Source organism: Giraffa tippelskirchi, chromosome 8 (assembly GCF_054371585.1).
Source record: "Giraffa tippelskirchi isolate mGirTip1 chromosome 8, T2T-mGirTip1v1.2.pri, whole genome shotgun sequence".
Lineage (NCBI taxonomy): Eukaryota > Metazoa > Chordata > Mammalia > Artiodactyla > Giraffidae > Giraffa > Giraffa tippelskirchi.
Genome location: NC_137282.1, coordinates 85,995,985 through 86,023,208, shown reverse-complemented (window position 1 = coordinate 86,023,208; position 27,224 = coordinate 85,995,985). Strand labels below are relative to the sequence as shown.

The 27,224-nt window shown below is 42.8% G+C and overlaps 2 protein-coding genes across 10 annotated transcripts in view; one reads left to right on the top strand and one right to left on the bottom strand.

Annotated features, from left to right (window-relative positions):
- MROH2B (maestro heat like repeat family member 2B) overlaps window positions 1–4,328 on the top strand; it is a 74,053-nt gene extending 69,725 nt beyond the window's left edge. For 3 of the 9 annotated variants that reach the window (XM_081517543.1, XM_081517545.1, XM_081517542.1), the window contains 5 exons: window positions 305–460; window positions 792–926; window positions 1,572–1,674; window positions 3,681–3,746; window positions 4,189–4,328. In XM_081517543.1, coding sequence (XP_081373669.1) covers window positions 305–460; window positions 792–926; window positions 1,572–1,674; window positions 3,681–3,746; window positions 4,189–4,295 — 567 coding nt within the window. In that variant the 3' untranslated portion in view covers window positions 4,296–4,328. Of the gene's footprint in view, window positions 1–73; window positions 180–304; window positions 461–791; window positions 927–1,571; window positions 1,675–3,680; window positions 3,747–4,188 lie in introns of all 9 variants that reach the window. The other 6 variants (XM_081517546.1, XM_081517547.1, XR_014061351.1 and 3 more) reach the window with 5 other exon arrangements.
- Window positions 4,329–25,506: 21,178 nt separating this feature from the next.
- The window catches only part of C7 (complement C7), a 55,346-nt gene continuing 53,628 nt past the window's right edge, over window positions 25,507–27,224 (bottom strand). Inside the window, exon 18 of the mRNA XM_081517540.1 lies at window positions 25,507–26,772. Within this exon, the coding sequence (XP_081373666.1) occupies window positions 26,591–26,772 (182 nt within the window). The 3' untranslated portion in view covers window positions 25,507–26,590. The remainder of the gene's footprint in view (window positions 26,773–27,224) is intronic.

Below are 27,224 nucleotides of genomic sequence, written 5' to 3'. Positions count from 1 at the left end.
ACAAGAACCCTCCCTGGCCTTCTGCCGCCAGCACTCCCTGTTTATTATTCCTGTGGTCACATTTCCTCCTTAGTTCCTGAAAGTCAGAAACCAAGACTCCAGCTCTAAATTCATGTCATGTGGGTGGAGAGATACTGGGAAAGGAGGGGCATTCTTGGAAATCACCGGGGCTGTGACAAGTGAGTTCCAGTGCCTGGGCTCTGGCCTCCTTTACTGAATGGGAAGGGGCAGAGTGGGCTGGGGGGTTTCCAGCTGGGAATGGCTGTGTGGGGGACTCACCCATGACATGCATCTGTCCCCACAGGAGCAGGATGATGTGAGGCTGACTGCCATGCTCTTATTCGAGAATCTGGCATCCCTAACAGGAAGAAGATGGAAGATTTTTTTTGCTGAAGAAATAAAAAAGAGCATGATTTCATTTCTTCTCCACCTCTGGGACCCCAATCCCAAGATTGGAACTGTAAGTGGCCCTCACACAGACAGCTACACCTCCTCCTCTGCCCGTGGCCAAGAGGTGCCAGGAAGCCTGGTCTGGCTGGACCAGAAGCCATATCTGAAGACACCATTCTCAAATGAACCTGAAAACCAGCTATCCCATCCTGGGTTCTTTTTTGGCCATCACTTCCTGAGTTTGCACTTCCATCTTTGAAACTGGGAAGGTGGTAGCACTGACTGTCCAGCCCTCGCATCACTCTTTACTGCTCTTTTCCCAACACAGCAATCAGCCTGCCTTCCCTTCTGGAAGGGGAACTAGCATTATGCACTGTGACACAGAAAACTCTGTTTTCCAGGCTTGCCGTGATGTCCTGATCATCTGCATTCCTTTTCTGGGCCTCCAGGAACTCTATGGGGTGTTAGACCATCTCCTGGATGGTCAGGATCTACCAAGGGCCAGGGATTTCTACAGGCAGTTCTGTGTGAAGCTGGTGAGTGTGTGATAGGTGCTGCTTCCAAAAATTCAGGCCAAGAGTCCAGGCAAATCCCAGAAGGCAAAGCATATAGCAAAGAATCCTGGCTAGAGCCAGAACCATCTAGGAAGAACAGTAATACTGGATATCCTGCCACATCACCCTCTACTCTGTCCCCAAGTTCCAGCTGGAATCTGCTCTTGATTCTTGAAACATCTGTTGATTAGTCCTATAAGCTCCAGCGCCACCCTGATTAAATTTAGAATGAAATAGCCGTAAGACACCTTCCAATAGAACATTGTATGCATGCTCACTGGTCTTTTGATGTCTGTTCTTAGGGCCTATAGGATGCTGAATTTCTTAAAGGATCACTTCTCATTTGCCCTCTTTTTTTTAAAATTTATTGAAGTATAGTTGATTTACAGGGTCGTGTTAATTTCCGCTCAACAGCCAAGTAACTCAGTTATACATATATATTCTTTTTCATTCTGTTTTATCACAGGATATTGAATATAGTTCCCCGTGCTATACAGTAGGACCTTGTTGTTTATCCATTCTGTATATACTAATTTGCATCTGCTAATCCCAAACTCCCAGTCCTTCCTTTGCCCACCTGCCCCTCCCACTTTCAGTTGCCCTCTTTGTAACACATATCTCTTCCAGTCGAAGAGAAACCAGGAAATCCTATGGATCCTCCACACACACTCATTCACCTTCTTCAGCAGCAGCTGGGAGACCATCAGGTGTGCAGCCATCAAACTCACAGGTGAGGCCACGTCCACTCTCTCCACTCACAGGTCTGCTCCTTGCCATCCTGTTTTGCTTTGCCTGGAAGCTACCCCAGCATGGATGCTGGTATGATTGTATGCTGTTGCTTCAGTCATATCTGACTCTTTGCAACCCCGTGGTCTGTAGCCTGCCAGGCTCCTCTGTCCATAGGCTTCTCCAGGCAAGAATACTGGAGTGGGTTGCCACGCCCTCCTCCAGGGGATCTTCCCCACCCAGAGATCAAACTCACGTCTCTTATGTCTCCTGCATTGGAAGGTGGGTTCTTTACCACAAGTGCCACCTGGGAAGACCAGTATGATCGGTATGACCAAAAAAAAAAGCCAGAAAATTCATTTTATGTATTACAACATCTTCCCTCAAAAGAACCTGTTCTCTTTGCAAACTTACAGTAAGTGTTAAGTGTTAGTCGCTCAGTCGTGCCCGACTCTTTGTGACCCCATGGACTACAGCCCACCAGGCTCCCTCTCTCCATGAGATTTTCCAGGCAAGGATACTGGAGTGGGTTGCCATTTCCTTCTGAATTCCCAACACTCATCCTCTTTCCATCAGACCATTCTCCCTGTTTGGGTCCTTCCTGCTTCTTCTGGTTCCAAGTCACTGTTCCCTCTTTTACCCAGGTCTTTGATCCAAGCCTGCAGCCCCTGCCAAATTGTTTTCCTTTGTATCATCCATTAACATAAACCATAGTCAACCTTCTAAACTCAGTTCAAGCTGAGAGCTTTAGCAGCAACGTGATAACTAGTGAAAAGTGTATGGGTGCATGGGGGCCAGCGGACCTTGGCACTGCTAGGTGATTCCGGACAATTCACTTACTTTCACTGTGTTGCCTCTTTGTTTGATCTATAAAATAAAAGAGGAAAGTAAGTGAATCGCTGAGGATTAAGTCTTATCATGAAACTCATTCCATCTAATCAGGCCCATAATGAATAGGCCCACTGGATTGGCCACTTTTAAGAAAGAAAGAAAGAAAGTGAAGTCGCTCAGTCATGTCTGACTCTTTGCAACTCCATGGACTGTAGACTGCTGGACTCCTCCACCCATGGGATTTTCCAGGCAAGGATACTGGAGTGGGTTGCCATTTCCTTCTCCAGGGGATATTCCCGACCCAGGGATCGAACTTGCATCTCCCACACTGCAGGCAGACTCTTTACTGTCTGAGCCACCAGGAAAGCCAGGATTCTAAGGATCCCATATTGGATCCTATAGAGGATCCCATTTTTGTTGTTGTTCAGTCACTAAAATGTGTCCAACTCTTTGTGAGGCCATGAACTGCAGCATGCCAGGCTTCCCTGCCCTTCACTGTCTCCTGGAGTTTGCTCAAACTCATGTCCATTGAGTCGGTGATGCCATCCAACCATCTCATCCTCTATTGCCCCCTTCTCCTCCTGCCCTCAATCTTTCCCAGCATCAGGGTCTTTTCCAATGAGTCAGCTCTTTGCATCAGGTGGCCAAAGTATTGGAGCTTCAGCTTCAGCATCAGTCCTTCCAATGAATATTCAGGGTTGTTTTCCTTTAGGATTGACTGGTTTGATCTCCTTGCCTTCCAAGAGACTCTCAAAAGTCTTCTCCAGCTCCACATTTCAATAGCATCAATTCTTCGGTACTCAGCCTTCTTTATGGTCCAACTCTCACGTTTGTACATGACTACTGGAAAAACCATAGCCCCCTAACTACGTTGTAAATTTTTGGAAGACAGGGGCCATAGGTGTTCAAAACCCTGACAACTTGTGCCCCCACCTCCACCCCGGAGGACATAGTGTGAGCTTTCCCAGTAACATGGTGGGCAAGCAGCCGCTTCCAGTCATGGCACTCAAGACTCCATACACATCACCCTCACATTATCCTGGAGGTGCAAGGGGAGCCTAGCTTGTTCATTCACTATTCAGACCACTTAACTTCTGACCAGGTGCAGAGTCTGCCCTGACTGTTTGTGGCCAATTCCTCTCTAGCAAAATCGGTAACTTTTCTTCCTGTTGATTTTAGATGCCATTGTTCTCAATTTGACCTACCAATATGTGGAGCTAGTAGACAGAGAACAACTGACCACACGTGAGTACCAACCCTAGTTTCTGTCCAGAGCCCTGTTATGTTCTTAGAGAAAGAGAAACTAAAGCCACTCCAAGTTCCATATCAGCTGTAAAATCATAATGTACCCCATCATCAGTGGTCTCTGCTCCCCAGATACAAGACTTTCTCCAGAGTGTAGGGTGACCCCCAGCTCCATCCCATTGCAGGCACCATTCCCAACAGACTTCATTTTTCAATTGTTTATAAACTTACTGTTCCCAAGGTCAGCATCTTCTCTTCCCTTATTTCAGTGTCAAAATAGTTTCTAAATTTGTGGATCCAAATCCTACCCATTAGGGTGAAATGTGAGCCCAGGGACCTGAGCCCCACATAGCTCTGATCCTTAGTGGAGGCTTCCCTGCACTGCAAAGCTTGGGCCTTGGTTTTCTTCCCTCAGTGGACGTTGCTCTTCTTCTCATTTCAGGGCTCCAAGCACTTCGACAGGACCCCTGTATCAGTGTCCAGAGAGCAGCCGAAGCTGCCACACAGACCCTCCTGAGAAGGTGTAAAGAGATGAGTGTCCATCTGTAAACCATCAGGAAATAAACTGCTAGGCTTTTTCTATAACTGACTCCTGTCTTCATCCTCACAACTCACAAACTTGTAATTGAGGAAAAAGGTGGCACCCAGGGTGGGGATCTTGAGGTAGTGGTATATCCCTTACCCTCCAGACTCACCCTGGTGGCTTCTGTTAGCAAAAACCACACTCACCAGTTCACATGAGGAATAACCTGTGATGTGAGTCGTGACAACCACATGGCCTTTGCACAGAACTGCCTTCTATGGAAGCTTACATCCCAGCAGATACCAACAAAATGACAGAACGTCAAACAATTCTGCCGCCACTGAGAAAAGGACTACTGCTACTTTCTACACATAGCCCCTTTTCATATCTTTGCCAGTTTTGACTTGCTACTCATGCTCTTTCCTTTCTAAAAAACAGTCTTATGACAAACTTCAACCTGTCTGTTCTTACTTTGTAATTTATGTGTTGAGATTGTGCCCCAGGGATTTTTCTACAAAAGACCCTTCCTGACATTGTACTCAATCTCACTGTTTCCTTTCCATTTTTATCCTAGAGCATTCCTCCCTGTGAATGTGGTGTGTGCAGGGGCATATGTGTTAACCTGCTTCATGGCATCTGAATCATAACTCTTCACTCTTTTTCACAATGCACACCTGTAAAGCTACGTACAGGAAATCATGCTCAGACAAAGAAACTTCTAACACAGAGTCCAGGACTCATTTAACCCCACCACTATCACAGTCATTCATTAGCAGCCTTATGTTTTGCTATTATTTTTGTCTTGTGGACATTTAAATTTCAAACACTGAGCTCAAGTATGATCTGGCCCTTTGTTTAGATTTCTGAAACAAAGATAAACTGATAGATAGCTTTAAGGGTGCAATATATTTAACACTGTACATTAAACAATTAGAGAAAATCTAGGGGGTATCATAACTATATACCTTTTATAGTTAGTAGCACAAGTATAGGGACAAGCCATGCAATTGGAGGAAAAACCTGTTCAGGACTGACAGAGAGGTCCTTGGTTGCTGGCAGAATCTCCTCTTGACTCCAGACTTAAGAAAAACTAGGAGTCTGTCAGTATACAAAAACCATGGACTCAGGGCAAACAGTTATAGGATATTAAGGAACTGGCTGTTGCCAATTAGGATCGTGGGGCCCAGTCTGAAGTAAGCATGGTTGGCTGGAGACTGGAAGTGTTGCAGTTCAAGTCCAGAATCCATAGATTAGCACAGCAGTCTAGAAACAGAATGTTAGTGCCTTCTTCAAAAATCCCCAGTTTTCCAACAAGTTCTAGGCTTCCTTTCACAAACAATGGCAACACTTACTAAATTGACATGTCTCCTTATAAATTCCTCTAATCTATATTCTAATCCCTTCATCCTCAAGTTCTTGAGAAAACATCTTTCATTTACACCAACATTTTAGGAACCAAAGGAGTCTTTCAGGTCAGAGATTTTAGACCAGAGTCTCATTTATTCATCCATTGAACAAATATTTATTGAGTGCCTATAAATGTATAAGGCACTGTTATAGCCACTGGGGCTACAGCAATGAGGATAAAAAGTAGAAAAATTCTACCCTCATGAAATTCATACTCTATGACGTCTGTGTATAATTTCCAGAGGATGGAGCCAGCCTTCAGGATGGCTCCAAATGATTCTTGCCTCCTGCTGTTCATGTAACTCTCTTCCCACAGTGAATAGAAACGTCCTGTGCAATCAATACAAAACTTCAGAAATGACAGCGTGTGACTTTCAAGGCAAGGTCATAAATGATACTGCCCTCTCTTGAATCACCCACTCTGGAGGAAGCCAGCAGCCAACATAAGGATGCTCAAGCAGCCCAAAAAGAGATCCATGTGGCCAAGAACTGATTCCTTCTACAAACAACCAGAGCTAACTTGCTAGGTTCGTTAAGGAGCCATCTTAGAAATGAATCCATGATCCCCAGGCAAAGCCTTCAGATGATTGAAGCCTCAGTTGACACATTGACTGGATTATGAGATAAAATACAGAATGCCCAATGAAATTTGAATTTCAGGCGAGCAATGAGTACTTTTTTCAGTAAAAGCATGCCCTGATTATTGCATGGGACACACTTCTACTAAAGAATTATTTATTGTTTTTCAAAAATTCCAAATTAACTGAACATCTTGTATTTTTATTTGCTAAATCTGGCCACTCCAGTACAATCTAACTAGAGTCCTGGGTCAGAATCACTAAGCTAAACCACTCCTGGGTTCCTGAACCACAAAACTGTATGAGATAATAAATCCATGTTGTTTTAAGCCACTAAGCTTTAAGGTAATTTGCTATGTACCAATGGGTAACTATTGCACAGAGAGTCTGTGATCCCACCTGAAGTCATATGCAAGTTTCTGTGCATAATTGCATAGGTGTATTTTGGGGAAATGGCTTTGATTAAATTCTTAATGGAGTCAGGAGCTATTCTGAAGCATTAACACACATGAAACAAAGCAAGAAGGCTAGAGATACAGTTTAGTTGACCTCTTTGGCAGGTTATTTAAGTCAAATGACATTTCCAGTAGAACTTTTTGTAATGATGGAAATGCTCTGTATCTGCACTGGCCAACACGATAGCCACTAGCCTTAAAATATAGCTAGTCTATCAGAGAAATTAAGTTTTTAATTTTAAGTAGCCATATGTACATAATAGCTGCAGTATCGCACAAGACAATTTCAGAATATAGGGCAAAGTGTTGTAACAGAATTTGGGCTGAGCCACCCAGAACTACAGGACATTCTCAACAAGTATAAATTCACTCAGACAAGATCTTGTCTGATACTTCTTCACATATCCATCCCCACTATTACTCTTCACCCATCCTGGCAGCCAGCAAAGAGCCTCCCTTATCATTGATTGGTGGAAATTAGGTAGAATGGCCACATGAAACACATACCACAACTGAACTTTTGTCTAAACCCTAATCTTAGAGGGATTCACTCTGACACAAATTTCTAAGACTCTTTTTATCACATTCCAGTTCACCCCTTACTAGCTGTGTGACTTGGGAAAAATCATTTTACCTGCCTGTACTTCAAATTCTACATCTGTAAACTGGGGTCATGGACATTGTAAACTGGGAACGTGGGCCACAGCCTTGTCTAACTCAATGAAACAATGAGCCATGCTGTGTAGGGCCAACCAAGACGGATGGGTCATGGTGGAGAGTTCTGACAAAACATGGTCCACTGGAGAAAGGAATGGCAAACCACTTCAGGATTCTTGCCTTGAGAACCCCATGAACAGTATGAAAAGGCAAAAGGATAGGACATTGGATATGAACTCCCCAGGTCAGTAGGTTCCCAATATGTTATTGGAGATCAGTGAAGAAATAACTCCAGAAAGAATGAAGAGATGGAACCAAAAGAAAAACAACATCCAGTTGTGAATGTGACTGGTGATGAAAGTAAAGTCCGATGCTGTAAAGAACAATATTGCATAGGAACCTGGAATGTTAGGTCCATGAATCAAGGCAAATTGGAAGTGGTCAAACAGGAGATGGCAAGAGTGAACATTGACATTTTAGGAATCAGTGAACTAAAATGGACTGGAATGGGTAAGTGTAACTCAGATGACCATTATATCTACTACTGTGGGCAAGAATCCCTTAGAAGAAATGGAGTAGCCATCATAGTCAACAAAGAAGTCCAAAATGCAGTACTTGGATGCAATCTCAAAAATGACAGAATGCTCTCTGTTCGTTTCCAAGGCAAACTATTCAATATCACAGTAATCCAAGTCTCTGCTCCGACAAGTAATGCTGAAGAAGCTGAAGTTGAATGGTTCTATGAAGACCTATAAGACCCTCTAGAACTAACACCTAAAAAGGATGTCCCTTTCATTACAGGGGACTGGAATGCAAAAGTAGGAAGTCAAGAGATACCTAGAGTAACAGGCACATTTGGCCTTGGAGTATAAAATGAAGCAGGGCAAAGGCTAACAGGGTTTTGTCAAGAGAATGTACTGGTCATAGCAAACACCCTTTTACAACAACACAAGAGAAGACACTACACATGGACATCACCAGATGGTCAATAATGAAATCAGATTGCCTATATTCTTTGCAGCCAAAGATGGAGAAGCTCTATACAGTTAGCAAAAACAAGACCGGGAGCGGACTGTGGCTCAGATCATGAACACCTTATGGCCAAATTTAGACTTAAATTGAAGAAAGCAGGGAAAACCACTAGACCATTCTGGTATGACCTAAATTAAATCCCTTATGATTATACAGTGGAAGTGAGAAATAGATTTAAGGGATTAGATCTGATAGACAGAATGGCTGAAGAACTATGGATGGAGGTTCGTGACATTGTACAGGAGGCAGGGATCAAGAACATCCCCAAGAAAAAGAAAAGCAAAAACGCAAAATGGTTGTCTGAGGAGGCCTTACAAATAGCTGTGAATAGAAGAGAAGCAAAAGGCAAAGGAGAAAAGGAAAGATACACCCATTTGAATGCAAAGTTCCAAAGAATAGCAAGGAGAAATAAGAAAGCCTTCCTTAGTGATCAATGCAAAGCAATAGAGGAAAACAATAGAATGGGAAAGACTAGAGATCTCTTCACGAAAATTAGAGATACCAACGGAACATTTCATGCAAAGATGGGCTCAATGAAGGACAGAAATGGTATGGACCTGGCAGAAGCAGAAGACATTAAGAAGAGGTGGCAAGAATACACAGAAGAACTATACAGAAAAGATCTTCATGACCCAGATAATCATGATGGTGTGATCACTCATCTACAGCCAGACATCCTGGAATGTGAAGTCAAGTGGGCCTTAAGAAGCATTACTACGAACAAAGCTAGTGGAGGTGATGGAATTCCAGTTGACCTATTTCAAATTCTAAAAGATGATGCTGTGAAAGTGCTGCACTCAATATGCCAGCAATTTTGGAAAACTCAGCAGTGGCCACAGGACTGGAAAAGGTCAGTTTTCATTCCAATCCCAAAGAAAGGAAATGCCAAAGAATGCTTGGACTACCGCACAACTGTCTCACACGCTGGCAAAGTATTGCTCAAAATTCTCAAGGCCAGGCTTCAACAGTACGTGAACCGTGAACTTCACATACTGTTGAACTTTTCTAAATACAAGCTAGAAAAGGTAGAGGAACCAGAGATCAAACTGCCAACATCCGCCAGATCATCGAAAAAGCAAGAGAGTTCCAGAAAAACATCTATTTCTGCTTTATTGACCATGCCAAAGCCTTTGACTGTGTGGATCACAACAAACTGTGGAAAATTCTTAAAGAGATAGGAATACCAGACCACCTGACCTGCCTTTTGAGAAATCTGTATGCAGGTCAGGAAGCAACAGTTAGAACTGGACATGGAACAACAGACTGGTTCCAAATAGGGAAAGGAGTACATCAAGGCTGTATGCTGTCACCCTGCTTATTTAACTTATATGCAGAGTACATCATGAGAAACGCTGGGCTGGATGAAGCAAAAGCTGGATTCAAGATTGCTGGGAGAAATATCAATAATCTCAGATATGCAGATGACATCACCCTTATGGAAGAAAGGGAAGAAGAACTTAAGAACCTCTTAATGAAAGTGAAAGAGAGTGAAAAAGTTGACTTAAAACTCAACATTCAGAAAACTAACATCATGGCATCTAGTCCCATCGCTTCATGGCAGATAGATGGGAAAACAGTGGAAACAGTGAGAGACTTCATTTTGGGGCCTTCAAAATCTGCAGATGGTGATTGCAGCCATGAAATTAAAAGACACTCCTGGGAAGAAAAGTTATGACCAACCTAGACAGCATGTTAAAAAGCAGAGACATTACTTTGTCAAAAAAGGTCCGTTTAGTCACAGATATGGTTTTCCCAGTAGTCATGTATGGATGTGAGAGTTGGACTATAAAGAAAGCTGAGTGCCAAAGAATTGATGCTTTTGAACTATGTTGTTGGAGAAGACTCTTGAGAGTCCCTTGGACTGCAAGGAAATCCAACCAGTCCATCCTAAAGGAAATCAGTCCTGAATATTCATTGGAAGGACTGATGCTGAAGGTGAAACTCCAATACTTTGGCCACCTGATGTGAAGAACTGACTCCTTTGAAAGGACCCTGATGCTGGAAAAGATTGAAGGCAGAAGAAGAAGGGGATGACAGAGGATGAGACTGTTGGATGGTATCACCAACTCAATGGACATGAGTTAAAGTAAACTCCAGGAGTTGGTGATGGACAGGGAGGCCTGGCATGCTGCAGTCCATGGGGTCACAAAAATTGGACATGACTGAGCACAACTGAACTGAACTGAAACTGGGATCATACTTATTTACCTCAAGGTGCTATTGTGAAGATTAGATGTATTAGTGTACATGTAAAGAATGTAGAAATGTGGCACATAATCATTATTAACTGAATGTCAACTATACAATATAAATATTAATGAGTAACAAATTTATTATGAGAATCACAAATCTTAACATAAATTCCATGATTGACAATATAAAGCCAACTGATTATCGCACCCCACGTGGCACATTCCTTGCTCAGTGAATGTTGCGGCTCTTCTTGGGAGGATGGAGACAGCGTGGCCCCTCTAGTCAGAGGATTCCAGCTCAGCTGCTCTGGTGGCCTCTTACAGACTGTTATTTCCCACTGAAGCCTTCTTGCTTGCTCTCATAACATAGAGAATAATTCACAGTCAGGTTGTGTGAAAGGAGAAATTTAGATCTATTTGCTCACCTCAACAATTATTTCCGTTAACCCCTCCCAAACACTACCATCCACTCAGAGTTGCCCACCCCACACCCCCTGATGCCTCTCTTTTGGTTAATCTTCCACTGGCCTCCATGGTTTGTCTCTATGGTTCAGACACAGACATGTTACTCAGTGGGGAGAGACTTCTTGAAGATCTCAAGGAAATAGAGTTATAGAGAAAACATATATTCAAGTACTCTTGAAGAAATTACAGATTTGTTTTCCAGTCTTACTCCTGCTACTTGCATCACTATTATTTGCACATGTAATCATTTTTCAACTTGTGTTTACTTTAGGATAGAGATTAGGTGATGTTCACAGACTGCTTAATGGGCCAGCCCTACTTTGAAGCACTCTGAATGACATTATTTTGCAATTCAGCATTCTGCCCTTTAACCCAACAGTGAAAGCCAGTGTTCTGCTGGTAAATCAGAGACGTTTAGCTTGGCTGACTTTTGATAAGAAGGCAGTTTTACCAGAAAAGAGGAAAACAAAAAGCCACAAATGGGAAGAAGGATACAAACTTCCAGAGAAAGAAGCCAGGGGGATTGCTTAATTGAGATTTTCCCCATGCCACCACAGTTTTAAAACATAAAATCCAAGACCAGGCAGTTCTTCTGGAGTCCCCAAGAGACTCCAACAAGGTTGTATCAAACATCTTCTAACAGCGTTTTATTCTCAGTTGACTTAGTCCCCAACCCCATAGTTATCCTTCAGATGATCTAAGTATAAAACTAGAAAACGCATGTCAGTCAGACATGGTAGCAACCTGTAAGCTAATCAGAATGTTTGATCTACATCCTGACAGAGAGAAACTCTCTGGCAAGAAATTTCCTACAGCTACAGTCTGAGAATTTTCATTCTTCAGAATTTCTCTTTCGTTTTAATTTACTTTAAGTACCCCTCAAACCAGGATGGCATAAAACATGGGAAGAGTCAGGAGCAACGTGAGGGAAGGACAGTGGGGCTCGTCATAAAAACACGTGTGTGTTTGTGCACATCTAGAGACCACTAAGACATGACCTCAGAAATGGCATCTGCTTCTTCCCTCTGCTTTACCAAACTTGACTTATCTGACAGAACAATATTACTTGTTTGTATTCTTTCTGGACACACTGTCCTGGATTTTATTTATAGAATTAGGTGCTTATCCTGAAAGCAAGATAAATTTAGAGAACACAATTTTCTAAATATATGTGACTCATAGTTAGTTTCTTTTTCAATTTGAGAGCCACTGAAAAACACAAGATAAGAAATCCTTCCTTCTACCTCTACTTCCTCCTAATATCCTGAAGTAACTCTTGAGGATTGAATTGACCAATGCCCTAACACCTCAATTGCATAGCAGTCGAAAAGAAACTCTCTTAAAAACAGGAAACGTGGAGAATCGCTTACTAGTCTGCAGGACTTTTTAAATTTTTCTGAGAAAGATGGAGTTGAAATTTATCTTTACTTTCATTCCAGTGGAATTATAATTATCTCACATCCAACCCTCAATGGCTCTGCCTAGAGCTGAGATGGTGAGAATGTGCCAGGCCTGTGGATGGGGGTAGACAGGTCTATGGGGCCACTTTGCAATCTGTAACATTTCACAGAGTGTGGAATGGAGCCCCATGACTGTATCAAAAAGGTGTTACTAAGAGATAAAAACAGCTAAATAGCAAAGAGCCAAATGTTGAAGGACAAACTGAGATATACTGTGTTTGGAAGACACCAGGTTATCAAAAGAAGATCTTGATCAAGGTAATGAAATAAAAAACTAGTATTTTAGCATGCAATTAATAGAGTAGATAAGCTGAAAGTTAGACATAGGTGACAGCCTTTTGGACTAAGGACTATTATTTTAAAAAAATACAGAGACTTCCCTGGCCGTCCAGTGATTAAGACTTCACCTTCCAACGCAGGGGGTGTGAGTTCAATCCCTACTCAGGAATCTAGGACCCCATATGCCTTGCAGCCAAGAGACCAAAGCATAAAACAGAAACAATATTGCAACAAACTCAATAAAGACTTTAAAAATGGTCCACATCAAAAAAAAACTTTAAAAAATAAAAAAGAAAGAAATGACAGGGTCAATTACTAGTAAGGAGATTGAATCAGTAATCAAAATTCTTCCAATAGACCTAAGTCTAGGATCAGACAGCTTCACCAGTGAATGCTACCAAACATTTAAAGGAGAATCAATACCAATCTTTCTCAAAAAATTCTTATCCAAAAAATAGAAGAGGAAGGAACACTTCCAAACTCATTTTAAGGCCTGCATTACTCCGACACCAAAACCAGACAAGGATGCCACAAGACAAGAAAATTACAGACCAATATCCCTGATTAATATAGATGCAAAATTCCTCAGTAAAATGTTAGCAAGTCAAGTTCAACAGGGTATCAAAAGAATCATATACCACAATATGCTCAAGTGGGATTTATGGCATAACAATTCACAGGAGTAGAGATCACTTTTCTCTTTTACAAAATATCACATCATGCAATTGCATTGCTGATTGGATCTAGTGAACAAGAAATAGCAACTACTCTAGATTTATTGGTAAGTCCTTAACATGTTCGAGGTTGGGAAATAAATCTACCTAAACTGGACCATCTACCTCAGTGACATGTCTAGGGGTCCACTGGTATGGGACCACGTGGAAATATCCCATCTATGGTGAAGGGTAAGTTATTGTATCCTGCTGCTCCTACAACCAAGAAAGGCACAACCCCTAGTGGGCCCCTCACTTCACAGCAAAAGAAGTGCTACAACAGGCTTTTGTATTTTGGAGCAAAGCCCTGCCATCCTCTGCAAATTACTCTTCTTTCAAGAAACAAATTACTCTTCTTTGCCTGTTACTAGGCCTCAGCAGAGATGGAACACTTAATTGTGGGTCACCAAGTTACTATGTGAGCTGAGCTGCATATTGTGAACTGGGTGTTATCTGACCGCCAAGCCAGAAAGTTGATGAGCACAGCAGCACTCCATCATCAAATAGCAGTGCTGTGTATGTGATTGGACCTGAGCAGGCTGAAGAGCATAAGTAAGTTGCGTGACAATGTGACCCAAATGCCCATAATCCCTACTCTGTTATGCTGCCCTCTTTCTCCCGTGTGCAGCTATGACCCTGTGGTACGCGATGAGCACTGTGATCAGCTGACAGAGGAAGGGACAACTCAGACCTGGGCTACAGATGGGTCTGCATAATGGGCAGTCACCACTCCGGAGCAGATGGCTGCAACACCACAGCCCTTTCTCGGAAAACAGCAGGAAGGGAAACCTTCCTGGTGGACAGAACTTTGAGCAGGGCACCTGGTTTTTCACTTTGCTTGGAAGGAGCAATGGTCAGGTGTGCATTATACTCAGATTCTTAGGCTGTGCCCTATGATGTGGTTAGATGGTCAGAAACTTGGAAAGACATGACTGGAAAATTGATGCCCAGGAAATTTGGGGAAGAGGAACATGGATAAACCTCTCTGAATTTAAAAAAAAAAAAAAAATGAAGTTGTTTGTGTCCCATGTAAATGCTCACCAAAATGTATATCTCAGCAGTGGAGGGCTTTAATAATCAAGCAGAGAGAATGACTTGTTCTATGGTACAAGTTGGGCTTCCTGGGTGGCACAGTGGTAAGGAATCTGCCTGCCAATGAAGGAGATATAAGAATTCAATCCCTGGGTTGGGAAGATCCCCTGGAGGAGGGCATGGCAACCCACTCCAATATACTTGCCTGGAGAATCCCATGGACAGAGGAATCTGCGGGGCTACAGTCCCTGGGGTCACAAAGAATTGGACATAACTGAAGTGACTTGGCACACACACAGTACCAGTCAGCCTCTTTCCCCAGTCAGTCCCATCATCACTCAGTGGGCTCATGAACAAAGTGGCTGTGGTGACAAAGATAAGGTCATGCATAGACTCAGCAATATGGCTGACCTGGCCACAGCCACCACTGAGTGACCAATCTGCCAGCAGAAGAGACTAACACTGAGTCGTCGATATAGCACCATTCCCCAGGGTGGTCAGACTGATGGCACATTAATACATTGAACCGTTTCTATTACAGAAGAGGCAGTGCTTTGTTCTTACTGAAATTGACACTAAGTATGGATATGGATTTGCCTTCTCTGCATCCAATACTTCTAGTAAAACTAACATCTGTTGATTTACAGAATGTCTTATCCACAGTCATGGTATTCCACACAAGATTGTTTCTAATCTAGGAATCTCCCTTTACAGCAAAAAAAGTGCTGCAATAGGCACATGCTCTTAGTCAAAAATCTGCAGAAGGTTGTGCATGCTCTGAATCCACGTCCAGGATACAGTACTATTTCTCCCATTCACTATTCAGAGATCCAAGAACCAAGGGATGGAAATGGGAGTGGCTTCACTCACTCACTGGCTTCACTCACTGCTATTATCCCAAGTAATCCATTAGTAAATTCTGTTTTCTGCTCCCATGATCTTATGATATGCAGGCCTAGAAGTCTTTGTTCTAGAGGGTAAATGTTTCCACCAGGAAACATAACAATGATTCCATTGAACAGGAAGTTAAGACTAACACCTGGTCACTTTGGGCTCTTCATGCCGCTGAATCAACAGACAAGGAAGGAAGTAATTGTCTGACTGGTGTGATTGATCCTGTTTACCAAGGAGAAACTGGACTACTACTCCACAATGGAAGGAAAGAAGAGCATGTCTGGAATACAGGAGATCCTTTAGGGCTTCTCTAAGTGCTACCATGCCCTGTGATTAAGGTCAAATACAACGGAAAACACAACAACCCAATCCAGGCAGGGCTACTAATGGCCCAGATAATTTAGGAACGAAGGTGTGGGTCACTCCATTAGGTAAAGAACCACAACTAGCTGAGATGCTTGCTCAAGGCAAAGGGAATACAGATTTGGTAGTTGAAGAAGGGAACTAAAATACCAGCTACAACCACATGACCAGCTGTGTAGTAGAGATGAGAGCTATAATTGTCATGAATATTTTCTCTTTGCTTTGTTATGAATTTGTGCATGTATATTAAGCAAATATAATTTTTCTCTTTTATCCCTTTTACCTTATCATGCAACATACTTTACATTATGTATGTAAGTATTGTTCATTTTGCAACATAGTATTTATGTCACAGGATATTGAGGAGAAAAGTAAACATCTCTCAAGTTCTCTACCTTCTCTTCTGGGGAAAGGATGAGTATGTTTTCAGTTGTACATGTAAGATAGTCAGGTGGAATTATGACCTTATTATTTTCTTCATTTGGAGATTAAGTATAGTTTAGAGATGTGCATGGGTTCCAAGTTAATAAGGGATGGACTCGTAATGGTTAATTTTCTGTGTCAACTTGACTGGGCCACAAGATGCAAAATATCTAGTTAAATATTTTTTTCTGGGTGTGTCTGTGAGGGCATCTCCAGAAGAGATTCCCGTTTGAAAGTGGATAGAATGAAGCAGATTGGCCTCCTCAATGTAGATGAGGATCACCCAACCCATTGAGGGCCCAAATAGAAACCAAAAAAGCAGAGAAATGTTGAATTTTCTCTCTCTACTTGAATGCTTGAGCTGAGACATTGGTCTCCTCCTGGCATTGGAATGAGAATTACACCATTGGCACTCCTGGGTCTCAGGCCTTCAGAGTCAAACTGAAATTTACACTAGGGGCTTTGGGGTCTATAGCATGCAGTGGTAGATCATTGGACTTCTTACCTTTCATAATCACATGAGCCAATTCCTAATACTAAAACTTATTTTATATGTACATGTATATCACTCACCTAGAGCCAGACATCCTGGAATGTGAAGTCAAGTGGGCCTTAGAAAACATCACTACAAACAAAGTTAGGGGAGGTGATGGAATTCCAGTTGAGCTATTTCAAATCCTGAAAGATGATGCTGTGAAAGTGCTGCACTCGATATGCCAGCAAATTTGGAAAACTCAGCAGTGGCCACAGGACTGGAAAAGGTCAGTTTTCGTTCCAATCCCAAAGAAAGGCAATGCCAAAGAATGCTCAAACTACCGCACAATTGCACTCATCTCACATGCTAGTAAAGTAATGCTCAAAATTCTCCAAGCCAGGCTTCAGCAATACATGAACCGTGAACTTCCAGATGTTCAAGCTGGTTTTAGAAAAGGCAGAGGAACCAAAGATCAAATTGCCAATATCCTCTGGATCATCAAAAAAAGCAAGAGAGTTCCAGAAAAACATCTATTTCTGCTTTATTGACTATGCCAAAGCCTTTGACTGTGTGGATCACAATAAACTGTGGAAAATTCTGAAAGAGATGGGAATACCAGACCATCTGACTTGTCTCTTGAGAAACCTGTATGCAGGTCAGGAAGCAACAGTTAGAACTGGACATGGAACAACAGACTAGTTCCAAATAGGAAAAGGAGTACGTCAAGGCTGTATATTGTCACTCTGCTTATTTAACTTATATGCAGAGTACATCATGAGAAATGCTGGGCTGGAAGAAGCACAAGCTGGAATCAAGATTGCCGGGAGAAATATCAATAACCTCAGATATGTGGATGACACCACCCTTATGGCAGAAAGTGAAGAGGAACTAAAGAGCCTCTTGATGAAAGTGAAAGAGGAGAGTGAAAAAGTTGGCTTAAAGCTCAACGTTCAGAAAACTAAGATCATGGCATCTGGTCCCATCACTTCATGGGAAATAGATGGGGAAACAGTGGAAACAGTGTCAGACTTTATTTTGGGGGGCTCCAAAATCACTGCTGATGGTGATTGCAGCCATGAAATTAAAAGACGCTTACTCCTTGGAAGGAAGGTTATGGCCAACCTAGACAGCATATTTGAAAGCAGAGACATTAGTTTGCCAACAAAAGTCCGTCTAGTCAAGGCTATGGTTTTTCCAGTAGTCATGTATGGATGTGAGAGTTGGATGGTGAAGAAAGCTGAGCGCCGCAGAATTGATACTTTTGAACTGTGGTGTTGGAGAAGACTCTTGAGAGTCCCTTGGACTGCAAGGAGATCCAACCAGTCCATCCTAAAGGAGATCAGTCCTGGGTGTTCATTGGAAGGAGTGATGTTGAAGCTGAAACTCCAATACTTTCGCCACTTCATGTGAAGAGTTGACTCATCGGAAAAGACCCTAATGCTGGGAAGGATTGGGGGCAGGAGGAGAAGGGGACGACAGAGGATGAGATGGTTGGATGGCATCACTGACTCGATGGACATGGTTTTGGGTAGACTGCAGGAGTTGGTGATGGACAGAGAGGCCTGGCGTGCTGCAATTCATGGGGTCGCAAAGAGTCAGACACGACTGAGCGACTGAACTGAACTGATATATTAGTTCTGTTTATTTGGAGAACCCTAACAAACAAAGTCTACTTATATGTACAGTGTTTATACATACTACTTCAATAATCAAAGGGAAACTGGGGTAGCTGTGTTAATACCAGACAAAGTAGACTTCAAAACAAAGAATATATCAGATACAAAGAGATGTTTGATGGCAACAAACAGGTTAGTTTATCAAGAGGACAGAATAATCCTAAAAGTTTATGCACCTAATAATGGGGCTTCAAAATACATGAAGCAAAACTGATGGAACTGAAAGAAGAAATAGATAAATTCACACAATAGTTGGAGATTTCAACGCTCTCAATAACTTATAGAACAAGCAGGCTGAAGATCAATAAGGATACAGAAGACTTGAACAACACTACCAACTTGACCTTACTGACATTATGGAACACTCGACTGAACCACAACAGAAGGCAACTAACTTCCCTTCAAGTGCAAATGGAGCATTCACCAAAATAGATCATATTTTGAACCATAAGACAAATCTCCATAAATTTAAAAGGATTGAAATCATTCAAAGTATGTTCTATAACCACAGTGGAATTGGACTAGAAATCAATAACAAAAAGATATTTTGAAATCTCCAAAATATTTAGAAAATTAATGTTATTTAATTAAAAAGTCAGTGTTTATTAAAGTTTCATATCCTTAAAATAAAATCACAATAGACATGTTTCTAGGTAGATATACCCACGTGTGCGTATGTGCTCAGTCGCTCAGTTGTGTTCCATTCTCTGTGATCCTCCTTACCAGGAGGTCCTGGTAAGGAACACGGAACTAATAAGCCACCACCAACTGGAAGAGTTCAGGAAAGGTCAAAAGGAGACACTACATGTCCAACCACCTCACAAAATCCTTCTTGCTGGCATCCATCTTGGCCGAACAAGGCGTGCACCACCAGGAAGGACTCTGAGTCAGAATGATTGACTAAAGACAACTCAGAAACTCATCCCACCACCGTAAAACCCGAGACTGTGAGCCATGTGGCAGAGCAGTTCTCCTGGGTTCCCTTACCCTACTACTCTCTGCCTGAGTGCCCTTTCCCTATAAAATCTCTTGCTTCGTCAGCACATGTGTCTCCTTAGACAATTCACTTCCGAGTGTTAGACAAGAGCCCAGTTTCGGGCCCTGGAAGGGGTCCCCCTTCCTGAAACAAACTCATGGACTATAGCCAACCAGGCTCTTCTGTCTATGGAATTTTCCAGGAAAGAACACTGGAGTGGGTTCCTGTTCCCTATTTCAGGAGATCTTCCCCACCCAAGAATAGAACCTGTCTCGTGCCTCTCCTGAATTGGGAGGCATATTCTTTACCACTGTACCACCCGCAAAGCCAGGTATTATCATAGACACATTCAAACACACACAGTAGATTCATGGAGCATTAGAAAAATATTTATTTCAATCCATTTTAAAAGATCAGTTTGAGGAATTCAGCATATTTACACAGCTGAATCTTTTTAAAAGAGCTATGGAAATTACTGTGTTTTCATTCCAGTAATGAAATCTTATCTTGAATATTGGTTTATTTTTTAATAAGACCAAGTATAACAAAAATTTTAAAACCAGTTGTTGTTTAATTATCAAGTCATGTCTGACTCTTTTCAACCCCGTGGACTGTAGCCCATCAGGCTCCTCTGTTCATAGAATTTCCCAGACAAGAATACAGGAGAGGGTTGCCGTTTCCTTCTCTAGGGGATCTTCCCAACACAGGATTGAACCCATGTCTTCTGCATTGGCAGGTGGATTCTTTACCACTGAGCCCCCAGGGAAGCCCTTGAATCAACAAGAAATGCTATTGTCATGCTATTGCTACCTATTGCAATAACTATTGCCTACTTACAATGTATCAAAGCAGTGGTTAAGAGTGTGATCTACTGAACAAAAGGCTTAAATTTGAATTCTGTTTCTTCTCATTGTTATCTGTGTAAGTTGGGTAAATCACTTAGTTTCTCTACGCCTCCATTTCCTCATTTGTAAAATGAGACTAATAATAGTACTTATTCACAGTGTCATTAAGCTGATTAAATGAGCTAATAATATGTAAAGTGCTCCCAGCAGGTTTAGGTTTTAATATTAGTGTTGCTCCTTTCCTGCATTCAGGTTTTTATATTCCACAGCCCAAGACTGAGTTCCAATGTTGCTTTTCTTTTTTTTTTTTTTTTTTTCCAATGTTGCTTTTCAGAAGAGATGGTATATCCCAGCCTGAGTTCCTTGGGATCTGTATTAGACATTCAAAACACTGTTTTTATAATGTGAGAGAAAAATGTCTCCAAGAATATGCAGAGAGAATGTGTCAGTTTCCATAAATCTGCTCTGCTCTGTTTACATTATTTCCAAGACTGCCAAAGGGCAAGGTTGTAAGATAAGATTCCTCACCAACCTACTGGTAGAAGCAACAGGTTTGACCAATAAATCACAACAGTTTATGGTGTCTTCTATGGACTAAATGTGTCTCATCAAAATCCACATGTTGAAGCCTTAATCCCCAAGGTGATGGTATTTGGAGATGGAACCTTTGGGAGGTAGTTAGGTTTAAATGAGGTCAGAAGTCATAAGGGCAGACACCCATGAGGGGATTGGTGCCTTTATAAGAAGAGGAGGAGACCAGCGCTCCCCCTCCACCATGTGAGGACACAATAAGAAAGCAGTTGTCTGCAAACCAGGACAAGGGCCCTCATTGGAAGCCCAGTCTGCTGGGACCTTGATCTTGGACTGTCCAGCCTCCAGGACTGTTTAAGCCTTCCAGTCTATGGTAGTATGTTATAGCAGCCAGAACTAAGACATCTTGCTCTTTTACCCACCAAAATGGGAAAAAAGGACTGTTCATCACAGATCAGAATTCCCAGTCTGCATCCCAGGGAACTGTCAGCTGCAACCACTTCCACTCTCAGAAGCAGGAACAACAGTCTCCTAATAAGTCAGCATCCCAAGATTAACTTTTCCAGAACTTAGGCTTTTTGTCAATAACTTTTTTTAATATTCATTTATTTACTTGACTGTGTCAGGTCCTTCTTGCAGCATGCAGGATCTTCATTTTGTCATGCAGGATCTTTCCTTGCCACTCACTGGCTCAGTCATGGTGCAAGGGGCACATGGCATCTTTAGTTCCCCGACTAGAGATCAAACCTGTGTCCCCTGCATTGCAAGGTGGACTCTTAACCACCGGACCACCAGAGAGGTCCTATCAATATCAATTAGATCTCAGGAATTTCTGCTTCCTCCTTAAGTCCTCTGCCTCGCTCTGTACCACCATTCTCAAGTGTAAACATCCTCACCCTCAGTCAACCCTCCAACAAGGGGACATGATTCAAAATTTCCTAACACTATTCCAAAAAAATAAGGGAAAGAATTAGGAGGCCCACACTTTCACAGCACAAAAAGACAAAGCGTATCTACTTAAATCCAAGTATTTCAGAATACCTGCCCTGTGGGTGTCATAAGAGAACACTCTGACATAGCACACAAACCTGCCCTGCCTGGCAAAACCCAACACAAACACAACAGCACGGATTCACAGGACAGTCGAGGCACCAGCACTATATAGAAATGGATGAGTACCACTCTGGGAAGCATAAGAGCCATTTCCAGACTAGGTCTGCCAACCAGCTATGTGACAATGGAAAGTAACTGTAAAATGGCCGTGTTATTGAGCATATACAGCCAGTGTCCTGAGCCACAGCGCACACTGAACCATATCGTCAAGTCCCTACTCTCACCAGTCCAAAGGAGACTTGGAGACAAGATCTCTTCAAATGTGACTTCCTCTCACATCTAATGAGTCTGTGCACCACGTCCTTGGTAAACAGCCAATCACTGCATTTGTAAGAGACTCGAGATACTTTGGAAAGCTTCTCATCTTCCTACCGAAGTATTTAATCCTATGGGGCCACAGTGATCCCATTGGTGAGCATGTCCAGGTTTACATCACACCTGACTTCAAGATTCACGCCCCACCCCCCACCGCCCCATGGTGCTCAGCACCTGTACAAAGAAGAGTTTCTGGACTTAGAGTTCAGTGGGAGCCCTTTATGAACTACCAGCATGGTACACACTTGGGTTGCATATGGTCTAGTAATACACCAATCCTGGGACCTTCGTGTTAGTCACTTTCTCTTGAGAATGTCTGGTAAAACTTTCCCTTGATGAGAAAATTCCACTCCACTATTATAGAAAATTCCTTTGACCTGTCTGTATTCCCAGCCCACTTGGTCAGCAGATTCTTGCATAGCAAACAGTTATTCAGCAGCACATCTGATTTATTTTGTCAGTGCTTCTCTGTCATGAGCATCATTGATCTGTTGTGTACCTAAGGCTTCTCCCCTGGGATTCAGTATCAGCCCCCTCTTGTAGGGATGCACGGAAATAATAGTGATAACAGAGTAGTACTTAATGTTTTTCCTTTCTCAGGAAATTGTCCTAAGCCTGTAAATCAAAAAGCACTTTATTGTTCTTTCTTCTGCTCACCTTTTCACCTTCAACCCACCCTTTCTGAAACAACAGTCTTCTCATCTGGTCTTGTTAACCCTTGGCTAAAAAAGCAAATTTTTTTTACATGATTGATGTTTTGAGAATCAGTCTGGAGCTTTGCATGACAGGAATAAATAAAAAGACAAATTGCAAGTGCTTTGGTTGTCACAGCAGGGACTCCTATCATGCCATCAGCTTTCTTGTCCCCAAATGTGTGAACTGCCTGAAAGACCAAGGTAATTGAAAAGCATGCATATACCTCGGGTTTCTCAGATATTAGGAGGAAATTGCCTCCTACTTTGGTTGCTTTCTGGCTCAGTGTTCTGAAAGAGAACAGGTCATTCCATTTCTAGCTGAAGTATTGAATCCACTTTAACTAGTTCATCAAGGAAGAAAAGTCCTGGTACACTGGTAGGTAGCAGGATTAATGTGGCGACCCAGTTCTGCTACGCTTATACTAGGGACGCTCCAGTCTTTATTTTTCTCTCTCTCTCTCTCCCCCCGCCCTCTCCCTCCCCCTCTCTCTCTTCCTCTCTTTTCTTTTCATTTCTCTTCTCTCCTCTTGTGTCTCCTCCTCCTATCCTACCTCAGACAAAGAAAGAGTCATAGATACACTTGAACGCCCTAAGTATATAGGATCTTCATTTAACTTCAAGTTTATGATGACCACCTTCACTAGCTATTACGCCCATCTTAACAAATAATCCAAATGCCTGTAGTAGGTCAGTATGTGTGTGGGTATGAGGGTGTAAGAAATATTGGTAGTACAGAAAAAACTATAGAGCAAATGATAAACTGTGGGGTCGGTCCAAAAATATTGATAAATATACATACCTTAACCAAAAGCAAAAGTAATTAACAGTCTATGGTGCAGCTGTTTCAGGGAACACTGAGAAAACCAGCTGCTCAGTACCTGCAGCTCTGAACAGCTACTCACCAACAGGATGGGCTCGCAAGTCCCATGTGAAGCTGAGATTAGCCATGACCTGCCCAGCTGTGATGTGGGGGGAGGGGGGCCCTCAATCAAATGAGCCAGTCACCTGGCTTGTTGTTAGGGAATTCAGAGTTCCAGGGTACATTTGTCATACATCCCCCTTGCCATTCTGCATCCCCACCATACCCCACCTGAATACCAAGAACCTTCCCTCTGTTTCAGGGGGATTACAACCATCCTGGACTGTTGCTGCTGGGAGGGAAGTTCCAAACAGAGCAGTTAGGATGGGGCTCATTAAATCTCAGGGCATTGATAGACAGCCCTTCTGTTGGTCAATTGTTAGGAAATGTGCGGAGTGTCGCAAGAGGACACAGTCCAGTGCAATTAGGAGACCTTCCAAAGCAGCTTCTCTGCCCAAGTGACTCACAGGGTCCACTGAAATCATGAGTGATGGCCAGTAGGATGTGACTGGGCTCCCATGGAGCTCCCTGCAGCTAGTTAATGCCTGAGCCAATTCCCTCCTCTCCCTCTGTCCCCCAATAGGTCCAGACAACTTTCACTTCAGCATTTTCTGCCTTCTCCTCCAAGGCTAGATCCCAGCCAGGTGCCCCTCCCCTGGTCTGAGGCAGAGGGAGGGGCAGACGAGGGCATTCTCCCATTGCCTCTGTTCTCATTGCGTCAGTTTTCATGACATAAACAGTCCTTCCAGCTTTCCTAAAGCCTTCTCCTTAGATGTTCAGGAACTCATTTTGGAAATCTCAAAAGATTTTTAATGTTGTAAGTTACTTTCTTCCTGCAGCCCTGCTGCCATGATCCTAATTCTCTCATAGACAATTGTGAATGTCTCTGTCCATCTAGAGAAAAAGCCAAGCACAAGGATATTCAGAAATAGAGAAAAAAAGCATGAAATTTAGTATTTCAAGACAGTGTCTCTGTCCAATCTCATTCACTGGTCCCTCTTTAGCCACCAATTATTCACTCATCCAGGATAGACCTGGAGGATATTATGCTAACTGAAATAAGCCAGACACAAAAAGATAAATACAGCATGATCTCACTTATACAAGGTATCTAAAACAGTCAAACTCATGGAACCAGAGAGTAGAATGGTGGTTGCCTAGGGTTAGGGGCAGGGAAAATGGGGAGGTGATGGTCAAAGGATATCAAGGTTCAGTTATACAAGATAAATGAGTTCTAGAGATCTTCTATACAACACAGTGCCTATAGCTAACAATGCTGTAATGTATATTTAAAATTTTCTAAGAGGAAAGATCTTATGTTAAGTGTTCTTTCTCTTCTTATCATAATAATAATAATAATTACAATGGGGAGGAAACTTTGGGAGGTGATAGATATGTTTATGGTCTTGATGGTGGTGATGTTTTCATACCCGTATGCATGCATGCGTGCTAAGTCGCTTCAGTCATGTCTGACTCTTTGGACTGTAGCACTGGGCTCCTCTGTCCATGGGATTCTCCAGGCAAGAATACTGGAGTGGGTTGCCATGCTCTCCTCCCAGGGATCTTCCCTACCAAGGGATCGAACCCACATCTTTTACATCTCCTGCATTGGCAGGCAGGTTCTTTACCACTAGCGCCACCTGGGAAGTTTCTCACAGATGTATACTTATCCCCAAACTCATGTACAGCTCTTTACATGTCAATCATACCTCAACAAAGTAATTTAAAATGCTTTAAATGTAAAAAAGAGCACATTAGCCATTCTTCATGGCAAGATTCTTTAAGATTAAACATAACACAGATTTTTTTAAATTTCAAAGAATGGTATCTTTAATGAGTTTTTAAATCATTGTCATTTAAACTAAAGCTTTATTAAAATGTATCAGAAAATACAGATATTATTTGTATATAAACGCATATTTTAAATCCCATTGAAGCCCACTCATTTAACCTCCTACAGCTGCTATTTTGTTTTGATGAAAGATGAATAGGGGATAAATAGAAAGCTAATGCTTCAAACGGATCTACCTGTAGAGTTCCCAGAAAAATCTAGGTGTGTATCCATATTAAAGAACACTCTTCACCCAAATATGCAATCACTCAATAGCTCAAGCATAAATGATGCTTCCTACCAAAAAAAGAAAAAGAGAGAGAGGAGGAAGGCAAATTGCAGGTCTTGAATTTGGCACATACTAAAGAAAAGCTCCAGAGAGAAGCCTGAATTGTATTTGTTCTCAGACAAGAAGGTAGAAGGTGCCCCTGTGGCCCTCACATGATGGATTCCACTTTGATGACAGGTGATTCAATCTCCTGATAAGATTAGGGATCTCCAGGTGTCCTGCCTGGGTCAACAGGGTGAAGCCTGGGATTACCACTTGGGACAGAATGATTGTATCCGGAATGATTGTATCCGTCTTCTTCCATTCCAGGTCCCCTTTGTATTCAGTTTCACTGAGTGAAGCCTCTCTAATCTTTCTGTTTTTCTAATCAATTTGTAGAATGTATTCTGGCTCATGAGCGGAGTCAATCATACTTAAAAGAATCATAGAGCATTGAAATTTCTCTAATTTTCTCTAACCCTCTAATTTTCAGATAAAAAAAAAACAAGGCAAGGTCCATAGAACTACAAAACATCTGCAAAGGTTCATCAATATCCTTCAGACTGACATTTTTTAGAAAGAGAAGAGAAAGAAGATCTGAATTCGGGTTTGGGAGGACAAAGGGCTGTGGGATTATGCAGGGGTACGAGTTGGGGGAAGGGGACATGGAGGGGAAGGAGAAAGAATGGGCCTGCGTGCTGGGAAGCCTCTACAGGGCTGGCTGTGCAGAGCTTTAGTTCAGCCACAGCGCCTGCGGGACAGCGAGCCGGCCCTCGGGCGCCAGGAACTACGCGGCCTCGGCCGCGCAGGGCAGGATGCTGGTGACGGAGATGCTCAGTCCTCTGCATCTCAGGACCCCAGCCTCGCACTCCGTCATCGTCTGCTCCCTGCCGTTCACCTCTACGCAGACGCTAAATCCTGCTTTCTCGCACTCCGAAGTGGCTCTGCAGACACATTCGCTGCCCTCGGCTGGAAAAAGAAGCGAGAGAGGCTTGATGGCACGTGGTGGGGGTGGGGTGGGGGGGAGCCAGGCGCATCCCATCCACAGTTATGCGAGTGGTGACTGGAGAGCTACGGTGTTCCTGTCACCCACTACCGGCCCAGCCCCTAGTGTGGGCTTCCCTGGTGCCTCAGACAGCAAAGAATCTGCCTGTAATACAGGAGATCGGGGTTCAATCCCTGGGTCAGGAAGATCCCCTGGAGCAAGGATTGGCAACCTGCTCCAGTATGCAGGACCGGGCAAGGGAGGCATTTTGCTCCAGAGTAAGCAGGTTCTGAGGCTGGTGCCAGGCTTCCCGTCGATTGGACGCCCATGGGGCGGTTCTCTCCTTCAGGTGCTGCCCAGGGGGGCTGCAAACATGATGTGACCCCTCAACGACCAGACTAAAGGCAGAGACCTCAGCAAAGAGCCGAGCGGCAAG